General features: G+C 48.9%; 1 protein-coding gene across 1 annotated transcript in view; it reads right to left on the bottom strand.

Annotated features, from left to right (window-relative positions):
- Window positions 1-437: 437 nt before the first annotated feature.
- Window positions 438-11,121, bottom strand: part of M1ap (meiosis 1 associated protein) — a 73,726-nt gene continuing 63,042 nt past the window's right edge. Inside the window, exons 7-9 of the mRNA XM_051154764.1 lie at window positions 4,546-4,752; window positions 2,429-2,572; window positions 438-1,021 (exon numbers count right to left, since the gene is read on the bottom strand). Of these exons, the coding sequence (XP_051010721.1) occupies window positions 863-1,021; window positions 2,429-2,572; window positions 4,546-4,752 (510 nt within the window). The 3' untranslated portion in view covers window positions 438-862. The remainder of the gene's footprint in view (window positions 1,022-2,428; window positions 2,573-4,545; window positions 4,753-11,121) is intronic.

Raw genomic sequence — 11,121 nt, 5'->3', positions numbered from 1 at the left:
AGGAGAAGAACCAGTAATTATGTTGGGGACGATGAAAGGGGGAAAGGGCTCCAGGGTGGTGACACTCAGAACTTGGGTGGCCATAGGCTCACCTGGGCTGGGCTCTAACCATGGTGACTCTGGGTCAGTTGTCTGTTAATTCAGTCTTTAGTTGTTCCTCCCACCGTGAGAATTTGTCTCTGCTTCAGAAAGCCGCTTGCATTGACATGGGTAGTCTCCCCAGGCACCTACTGAAATCTAAAGCTTAGGGAAGGCCCTGTACAAATGGTAGCTATTTTTTTCTTTCTTTTTTCTTTTTGGTAGTCCAAGGGAGCTGACAGGAAGATGGGCAGGTGTGGGGAGGGGAGATGAGGGAGTAGGGCTTCTTTCATAGCATCTGCCCCGTCCCCCCCCCCCCAACCTCTGCTGGGCTACACAACAGCACCCTCAGTGCTCAAGTGTCTGCAGCTGAAGGGAGCTGCTGCGGGGAGTCTGGGCAGGGTACTCTTCCTGTCTTGATTTTTCTTGAGCTGTGAAACCTCATCCTTATTCTTGAGTTGCAGTTTCCCAAGGGTGACCAGACCTCAGGGCTGCAGGAAGAAATTCTGGCCTAGAAATGCTCTTAACAATGGTGCAGGCTTACTGGGCATTTAATCATTTGTGTCAACACTGTCAAATGATCCAAAAGACTGTCCCTGCTGGACAAAAGACAGGCCTGGGTGTGTCACTTTCAGCTCAGTTGGGCAGTGGCCGTAGTGGGGACCTAGGAGGGAGAGGCTGTTTCTTGGGCTGAGCTCACTCACAGGTGCGAGTTGACAGCCCACAGATCTGGCCTCAGGCAGCCATCCTGTGAGTGCTATGGCTGTGTTCTGGCGCTGGGAACTTAGGTCTGAGAAGGGAGCTCCTCATCTGAATCAGAAGGCAGGAAGGTCCCTGAGGAAGCTCTGCTGGCTGCTGATGCCTTGGGAGCTCTAACTGGGGCTGGCACCACTGGCAGGGGGACCACTGCAGCTCGGACTCTGTTGCTCTGCAGCTGCCCAGCCTGCAAAGAACAACCAGAGTGTGAAGACCAGGCAGTTCCTGAGTTCCGGTCCCTGTTCCCTGACAGACTCTGGTCCTAATTCCTTCCCCGATCCCATTCCTACAGAGACATCCTGAATGCCCAGGGCAGTGACAAGTCCCCTAGGCTCCTCTATAGTATCATCGTGCCCGTTGTCACTTCTCTGCCTGCCTAACATGTCCTCATGGTGGGCTCTGCTCCTATGCATCTAATCACTGCCCTTTTTTTTTTTTTTTTTTTGTTTTTCGAGACAGGGTCTCTCTGTGTAGCCTTGGCTCTCCTGGACTCGCTTTGTAGACCAGGCTGGCCTCGAACTCATGGAGATCCTCCTGCCTCTGCCTCCCAAGTGCTGGGATTAAAGGCATGAGCCACCATGCCAGACCCTTCTGCAGTTTTAGCTGAGATAAAAATGTGCTCAGTAGCATTGCGGTGGTGGCACACGCCTTTAATCCCAGCACTTGTGAGGCAGAGGCAGGCAGGTCTCTGTGAGTTCGAGGCCATCCTTGTATACAAAGCGAGTCCAGGACAGTCAAGGCTCGAAAAAACAAACCAAACCAAACAAACAACAACAAAAAAAGTGCTCAGTTACAGAAAAACAGAAAAAACACTGAGCAAAAACAATACAATAGACCATGGATCACATTAGAGACACTTCATCTTCAGTTTCCTTCTGACCTGTCTTGCTCTACCTTTTTTTTTTTTTTTGCAGATCTCACTGTACCCTGGGTTGGCCTCAAGTTTACAGCAATCCTGCCTTAGCTGTCTGAGTGCTGGAATTACAGGTGTGAGCCACCCTGCTTGGCATCTGGCTTCAAGCCTTTTCTCCAGAGCTCCATTCCGAGGTTACTGCCTCCTCATCTTAGACTCAGGGTGATGTTTCCCTCGCTGAAGAGTAACTCAACAGTATCTGACGCTCTTACTAGAAAGCCTGGCAAGCAGCAACCCTTTCCCTTCCCTTAGCTGCTTCTAGCCCCGCCTCCCTCCCCATCAGCCCTTTCTTTCAAGGGGAGGCCTGTGGTTGTAGTTCCAGGTGGCCTGTTTGTTTAACAAGACGGGGTGGTGGATGACTAAGAGTTAATAACTGCCACGGTTAGAATACCTAAGCCGCAGGATGTGATGGCAGGAGCCATGTCCCCCACCCCCACCCCTCCCCTCTCCCCAATACACACATACAGGAGGCTGAGGCAGGCAGATGGCACAAGCTCAGGTTCAGTCTGGGGCTACACTGCTGCGTTGTGAGACCTGTCTCAGTAACACAAAACCAGAAACAAAAGCCAAACCAACTAACCAATCTGCTTCACCTCACCGCTTTCTTGGGCCCTGTGCTGTTTCTGGGTGGGCACAAGGGATGGGAGGATAAAGAGAAGGTGGGGGGCAAGAGAGAGGTACCTTTCTAAGGCCTCGGCTCTCCTGGCTGCTGTTGTAGAGCCGTCCCTGAGGCTTGGGATAGGTGTTGGTCAGAAGTGAATACAGCTGGCTCCCAACTTGTAGGGGGTTGTAGGTGGGCCCCAGCTCCAGGCTGTCCAGTGTACTCTGGGGAGCAGAGGAGGCAGTTCATTTAGGGAATTCAAGGTCACAGAACATGAGATGCCACATAGAGGCCCAAGTATGTGAGAGGCCGGAGGAGGACGGAAGATACCTCAGGAGGGACAGAGGAGATGGAACTCTTGGTGACTAGAGACTCTGAAGCCCCAGGAAACCTCACTGGGTTCTGAGAGAAACCAGAAACTCCCCAGAGAGGTACAAGGGGTCCAATGTGGAGGGAGGGTGCGTCCTTAGGTGACATGGTAGGGTAGCGGTGCCCCAGTCTTTAAGACTAGTACTAAGAGCACCCAGCCTGAGGCGAATGGGACCTAGAAGGAGGACACTGGAGCGCAGCATTCCTGAGTAGTTAGGTTTTCCGGCCACAACATCCTGTGCCAGGAACCACGGGTGGGGGGGGGGGCCTGGAGTGAGACCTGCCGAGGAAGCCATGGTATTCCTGCCCACCTCTTTGCCTTTCCATGGCTGCCAGGCATCAAGCACAATCCCAGGCTCTGTCCTTTGTGCTCCTCAGCCAGCCAGCAGTGAATGTAGCTCCCATTCTCCCAGTCCAGAGCTTCCTCTCCCATCCCAACCTGGGGGGGGGGGCAGGGGAGGAAAGATTCTAGACAGCGAGAGGGAGGGAGGGAGGGATGGGAAAGCAAGGAGGGACGGGTAGAGAAAGGGGAAGAGGGAGCTGAAGAAGGCTGTCCCAGGGGCCTGCTGGCCTCTCAGCATCTGAATTTCAGACTTCTTTTTACTGCTTTTCCCCAGCAGAGGCCCAGAGCACAGGCATGCATGTACATTACAGGAATGTAGTGTCACACGGAGGTGCTAAGTGGAGCCACAGACATGTTGCCGTATGTCTAGAGGCTTGGCACACACATACTAGAACACTGTCCTGAACACTCAAAGACACGAAAGCTCACCAACGTCTTCCCACTGGATGTGTTCCTTACTGCCCATTATTTCTTTGCTCCTCTGCCTCCCGCTGCCTCCTGTGACCCATCCCTTCCTCTCTACTGCACTCCTCTCTTCTCCGCAACCTCCATGGGTTGCTCTCCTCTCCAAGGTAGAAGTGCAGATGAGAGGCGGTCATGATGGCTGGCTTTTGCAAAGGGCACGCCAGACCAAACTAAACAAATCAAATTTACCACCTGGACAGCCCTGTCTGGACTTCTCCCGCCTGCTCACAGCTTTCTCTTCTAGGATGCTTTCCCTTTTTTCTTCACAGCTACCTACGTGTTGGCATTCATTTAAATCAAATTTCAGGGATATATATATAATGTGTGTGTGTGTGTGTGTGTGTGTGTGTGTGTGTGTGTATGTTTTTTCATGTGCACAAATTTGTGGGATCTTCTCTAAGACACCCTATTATTTGCCTATGTCAACGCCCATTTCTCTCCCAACTGTCTCCTCACAAAGCTCATTTCCCTCCAGCCAGTCTTGCTTCTCAATTCATCTCCACCTTGCTGCCTCCTACCTCATTTTCTATCCTTGCTTCTATCTCCAATGGCCATAACACACTCCATCTGCTCGCCATATGTTCCCCCATGGCCTGGTTTTTCTCCCTCACTCCTTTCTCAACCTCCACTCTACTTGTCCCAAGGTGTAGTGGTTTAAATGACATTGACCACGATAGGCTCAGATATGTGCATATTTAGCCCCCAGCTGGTGAATACTTTGGAAAGACCAGGAGGCGTGGCCTTGTTGGAGGAGGTGTGTCACTGGGAGTGGGTTTTGAGATTTCAAAAGGCCACATCAGGTCCAGTGTCTCTCTGCCTGCTGCCTGAAAGTCAGGATGTAGCTCTCAGCTACTGCCTCACTTCCATGCGTGCTGCCATGTTCCCCACCACACTGATAATGGGCTAAGCTTCTGAAATTGTAAGCAAGCCCCCAGTTATATGCTTTCTTTGATAAGAAAAGCCGTGGTCATGGTGTCATTTTCACAGCAATAGAGCACTAGACACATGGGCTGCACTTGCCTCTATGATCTTTAGGCTATCTTCGGGTGGGTCCTCAGAGAGCTGGGGGAAGAAGGCAGGCAGCATCAATTCCCTTGTGGCCACCAACTTCACCAGCAGTGTGAGAGAAGGAGATGGTGTGATCACATAAAAGCTGCAGGCTGGGGCACTCTGGCTGTGTCTGGGGACCATGGGTTCCCCTCTGGCCAACAGCAGCCAATCTCTTTTCTGCAACAAGGACACAAATCTTCAGTCTTTGGCCTGTTTTGAGGTCAACTCCAACTGGAGATTTCAGGTTCTCTCTGGGGGAGTCAGAGCCTTTTTACTTTGGCCCTAAGAAGGAAGAGCTTCTAATAGCACAGTTCCTGCTCTTCCTCGCTGCTCTAGGATCTGACAGAGAGAATACACAAAAAGGTTTTAGTGAAAACACTAAGAAATGCTCTTTAAGCTGGGCGTGGTGGTGCACACCTTTAATCCCAGCACTCAGGAGGCAGAAGCAGGTGGATCGATGTGAGTTCGAGGCCAGTCTGGTCTACAAAGTGACTCCAGGACAGCCAAGGCTACACAGAGAAACCATGCCTTGAAAAACGAACAAACAAACAAACAACCTCAAACCAAAAAAAAAAAAATGGCATTTTGTATGTTATGTGTATGTAATTCATGTATATGTGTGTGTGTGTGTGTGTGTGTGCATGCACTAGCATGTATGAGTGCAAGCGTGCATGTGCCATGGTATGTGCCTGTCAGAGGACAACTTTTGGAAGTTAATTCTTGCCTTCCACCTTGTTGGGCAGGTTATGTTTTGTTTCTGACGTATATTCTAGGCAAGTTGACCCACAAGCTTCTGGGAAATTCCCCAATCTCCAGCCCTTTCTTGCCCTAAGAGTGTTGGGATTAAAGATGCATCCCACCAGAGTCTGGAGAGAGGGTTCACAGTTAAGGACACTGCCTGCTCTTCCAGAGGACCCGGGTTCAATTCCCAGCACCCACATGGTGTCTCACAACCATCTGTAATTACAGTTTAGGGGATCCAGTGCCTCCCACTTCTGGCCTCCATGGGCACTAGGCACACAAGTGTGATGTGCAGACATGTACAGTTTGTGCAGGCAAAACATCCATACACATAAAATGAAATAATTTGTGTGCTTGGAATGAACTTGAGGGATCAGGGTGTGTGGCTAGTGTTTTTACTCAATGAACCATCTCATTTACCCTAGATTTTTACCAGCTGGGTATGGGGACTATTTACCTTTAACGCCAGTACTCAGGAGACAGAGGCAGGAGGATCGTAGCTTCAAGTGCAGCTTGGCCTATATGCAGACCTTGTCTCAGGAAAACAACAACAAACAAAAGAATTAATTCTTTCCAGAGTTATAATTTTTCCTAAATATATTTTTTGTATTACAAGTTGAATGAAATGCCATTAAGCCCCCTCTCCCTTTCTGCTAAGACAAGCTTTTGCTACCTAGCCCGGGTTGTCTAAGAACTCACTACTGTAGCCTAGGCTTATTAGATTGATTCAGCTTCCTGTGCTAGGATGAGTCAACATATCTGGGTCAAGAATTATAATTGTGGGACTGGAGAGATGGCTCAGCGGTTAAGAGCACTGTCTGTTCTTCCAGAGGTCCTGAGTTCAATTCCCAGCAACCACATGGTGGCTCACGACCATCTATAATGTGATCTAATGTGCACTGTATACGTAATAAATAAATAAATCTTTAAAAAAAAAAAAGAATTATAATTGTGTGTGTGTGTGTGTGTGTGTGTGTGTGTGTTTAGAGGACAACCTCAAGTGTCATTTTTCAGGTGCCTTGTTTTCTTAAACAGGGTCTCCCTTTGGCCTGGAACTCACCAAGTACTAGGCTGGCTGCCTGGTGAGCCACAGGGATCCATGTGCCTCTGCCTCCTCAGCACTGGGATTATGAGCTTGTGCCACTATGGTAGTTGGGGTTTTTTGTTTTGTTTTGTTTTGTTTTGTTTTAATATGGGTTGTTCTGGGGACCGAACTGAGGTCTGGCTGAGTCATTTTCTAAACCTCCCCTTGTTTTTGAACTTAGGGCCTCACACATGTTAGGCAAACACTACCACTGAGCTACTTTCCCACGCCTAATTCTTAAAATTAGCCTTAAGAGACGGAGGCGTGTAGAAGATGGGACGGAGCAGCAGGTCTCGTTTTGAGAACAGTCAGCAACGTCTGGGTGATGTTGGCACTGCCTGCAGTCAGAACGGGATGGATGACTGTGGGAGATGCCCCTGGGATACCCAGTGAAGGTTTAAGAAGATGCAGCGTGCAGAGCAAGAAGAGAAAGAGGAAGTGTGTAGGGGAGCACATTAGTACAAGAAAACAGTGGGTGGGGACAGGGCCCTTGAGATCATCTCAGCCAGTCCACAGGACTGGGGCAGTGGCCCTGTGAGAGAAGAGAGCACAGGGAGGGTGCAGGAGGGAGAAGAGACAAGCACTTACAAATGAATTTGTAGGCACACCCTTTTTGACGAGATGAGAATGAGGCAACTTTCTGTGCTGCTTTTCCAAGGAAAACCCCACCTCTCGGGATCGTTGTAGTCATTGGTAAGTTATGTCCCCTTGCTGGCTAAGACAGTCAACCACACCTGGCACAAGGGCAACAGTTCTCCAGCCCCACAAGATAGGGAACAAGAGCCTCACATTGTACCGTTCTAACACAAGAGCAATTTGCGAGATGATGAGAAAGGAGACTATTTGTACTTTCTGGAAGACAGACAAGGGGAAGGGGGACAGTTAGTACTGCGTGGAAGACAGTGGGAGCGACGCAGCTGCCACGCAGCTGCCAACAGCCGCTGGTGGCTTTGGATTTACACCCAGAGAAATCAAACCATGGCACTGAGCACAAGGAGTTGGGTGGTTGCTGGCAAGGTGAAGGGAACCTGTACGTGCCTCCAAGAGGAAAAGCTGTGACCACTCCCGTGGTTGACGGTCACGGGCTGGTAGTTTTGGGAGCGTGGTGCTCCCTCACTAAAAGCCTGCGTGGAAGTAGATGATGGGGCATGGGAAAGTTAGCTATACCCATCATCGTAGTCACAACAGTGGGATGCTTACCCAGCCACAGACACTGTGAAGAGCGCACGGAGGCCTTCAGAAGTTCAGATGCTGTTTTATTTTACTTGTATCTAGTGGTTTTTCTGAAGAACAGAATCAAAACGTGACACAAAGTGTACCTGAGGTTTACTGAATCCATCAAGCTGGGGGTGATTAATATTAAAATTATGATGTACGCGTGTGTCAAGGATTTGCCTACCCTGGGGACACAGCTTTGCTAAATCTGAGGGAAGACTAGGCAATTGCTTGACTTCCACTGGCCAGAGGAACTTCTGATTAGGGTCAGGATTTGAATCATCATTGTTTTTCAGTCTTCTGTTTTGTAGCAGTTCAGGCATTTGTTGAAATTGTATTGAGTCGAGTGGGGAGTTGGGGAGATGGGGAGACGGCTCAGCAGTTAGGATCACTTGCAGAATTGAACACCTGGCCTCAACTCCTGGCACCCACAAGGTGGCTCACAATCTCTGTGACTCCAGTTCAGGGGATCAGACACCCTTTTCTGACCTCCATGGGCGGCAGGCATGCCTGAGGTGCACAGACATACATGCAGGCAAAACATATATGTATATAACATTGTTTTCATTGAGTGCCTATTACGCTCCAAGCACTGGGTGTGCAGAAGTTCCCTGGATAATACTCTGTGTCCTCCTGGCATGTGTGATAGAGTGCGGGGGAGCTTGTAAAGGATGTTTGTCTAGGCTTCACGTAGCCCCACTCTTCTGAGTGGTCTATTTTTAGGGACGATTGTCTCAGGTCTCTTATCTCTGTCTGATACAAGCTGACAATATCAACCACCTGCCCAAGACTTGACTAAGCATGAGATAGCTTGCCACTAAGGCAATGAGATAGGGACTATGGCGGTGTGATCCTTCTCGGCTCTTATCACTAAGGAAGAGTCATACACGTTACGCAATGGACTTGCTGAGAATCTCTGAGTGGCGCACAGAATGCTTTTGGACACTAGCCTCCAAGTCCACCAATTTTGAACTAAATTGCTGTTAGTCAGCTGCCGGAAAGAAAGAACCGCAATCTCAAAAGTCTCTGCTAATGTGTGTGGGGGGGTTTATCAGAGGACTGGGGAGATTTTTTTTGTGCCTTCCCTCTCCTTGGACTCTTTTGGTTGCTAAAATAATTTTAGAGAAAAATTTCTTTCTTTCTTTTTTTTTTTTTTTTTTGAGACAGAGTTTCTCTGTGTAGCCCTGGCTGTCCTGGGCTCTCTGTGTAGACCAGGTCGTCCTCAAATTCACAGAGATCCACCTGCCTCTGCCTCCCTGAGTGTTGGGATGAAAGGCGTGAGCCACCACGCCCTGCTTGATATAAATAAAGAAATTGCCACAAAGCTCTGGAAGAGATACATATGTTCTTATTACATGGCAATCCACTGATCTTTAGTTCCTAGGAAGGTCTGGAGAAAGTGAGGAGGAAGGAAGTTGAACTTTAAGGCTCCTGTTTAGGACTGTTGATTTCTAGCATCTGCCCCTGGGTAGTGGTTTATGGCACTAGATGATTAAGGTCTAGGGCCCAAGACTAAATATGCTACCTAAGTTATGGGTTGGCCTCTTAGGACAAGCAATTGCCCTATGGTGGGTGTGGTTAACTGCCACAGCAGGTATCCAAGGCTGAGAAAAAGCACTACCTGGGAGCCTTTCAAAAGCAGGAGCTGGCTGCAGGAACAGAAGTTCCTGGGTAAGCCTTCTGGAATATCCTGGTAGATCCTTGCTGTTGCACTCTGCTCTTTCTTTCTCTTTATAAGATTTAGTCTTAAGGTTTGGCAACCATCTTGGGGCCACTTGGCAACAGACATAAAACTGTTATCTATCTGCTATGGATGATGGAGCACAAAAGTGGAGGTTTGACCATGCTTGGTTAATGGCATGAGCCATGAGTTATTTTCTTCCCAAATATCATGTTTCATGAGAAAACTAAGATCATAATTAAAGGCTGAGCTTGGTGGTACACACCCGTAACCCTAACACTTGGAGCAGAGGCAAGCGGATTCCTGTGAGTCTGAGGCCAGCCTGATCTACAAAGCAAATTCCAGGCCAGCTAGGACTATGCAGTGAGGTCCTTTCTCAAACAAAACAAAACAAACAAAACCCCCAAAGCCACAACAACAACAACAACCACCCCTCTTAATTATTTAATTTATACTTGTACTGGTTTCCTATTTATGGCCTAATGATTCATTATGAACTCAAAAAAAAAAAAAAGGAAGTGGATATGATTACTGACCTCTGGCTGGCTGATAGGAGTAAAAGTGGCACTAATACAAGCCCTGCAAGGCCAGGTGAGTATTCACTGTAGCAGGCGTGGTGGTGCACGCCTTTAATCCCAGCACTCGGGAGGGAGGCAGAGGCAGGCGGATCGCTGTGAGTTCGAGGCCAGCCTGGTCTACAAAGTGAGTCCAGGACAGAGAGACCCTGTCTAGAAAAACCAAACCAACCAAAAAAAAAAAAAAAAAAACCAAAATCCTATAATCATCTAGTAGATTTATTTTTTTTTTAAACAAAACTCAGTATCCCTTTACAATAAAAACAAAGAACAAACTAGAACTCAGGATAGAACTTCCTTATCTTGACAAAGTGCTAAAACCAAAATCAAACAACACAAATGAAAGATAACCTCATAGCTGTCCACTGTAGTGGCTCCTGCCTATAATTAGAACATTTGGGAGGCTGACGCAGGAGCATCACCAAAAGTTCAAAACCAGCCTGAGCTAAGTGGTGAGTTCCAGGCCAACGTGGACTACAGTGTAAGATTCCTTCAAAACAAATAAACAAGCAAGCAAACAGCTCCTTTCCCCAACAAGACTCCCTCAAAATTCTCACAGTGGTAAAAAGGCAGCACACTGTGGTGGTTTGAACAAGAATAGCTCCCATAGGCCCATATATTTGAATGCTTAGTCATCAGGGAGGGGCACTACTAGGCGTGGCCTTGTAGGAAGAAGTGTGTCCCTGGAGGTGAGCCCTGAGGTTTCAAAAGCTCAAACCAGACCCTGTGGCATTCTCTTCCTGCTGATCCAGATGTGCATCTCTCAGCTCCCTCCCCAGCACCATGCCTGCCTCCCTGCTGATCCAGATGTGCAGGTCTCAGCTCCCTCCCCAGCACCATGCCTGCCTCCCTGCTGATCCAGATGTGCATGTCTCAGCTCCCTCCCCAGCACCATGCCTGCCTCCCTGCTGATCCAGATGTGCCTCTCTGAGCTCTCTCCCCAGCACCATGCCTGCCTCCCTGCTGATCCAGATGTGAATCTCTGAGCTCCCTCCCCAGCACCATGCCTGCCTTCCTGCTGATCCAGATGTGCATCTCTGAGCTCCCTCCCCAGCACCATGCATGCCTTCCCGCTGATCCAGATGTACAGCTCTCAGCTCCCTCCCCAGCACCATGCCTGCCTCCCTGCTGATCCAGATGTGCCTCTCTCAGCTCCCTTTCCAGCACCATGCCTGCCTGCATGCCATCATGCTCTCTGACATGATGATAATGAGCTAAACTTCTGAAACTGTAAGCAAGCCTCAAAATTT

The sequence above is a fragment of the Acomys russatus genome, chromosome 13, assembly GCF_903995435.1.
Source record: "Acomys russatus chromosome 13, mAcoRus1.1, whole genome shotgun sequence".
Lineage (NCBI taxonomy): Eukaryota > Metazoa > Chordata > Mammalia > Rodentia > Muridae > Acomys > Acomys russatus.
Note: the sequence above shows the minus strand (reverse complement) of the source record. Positions and strands in the feature narration are given on the sequence as shown.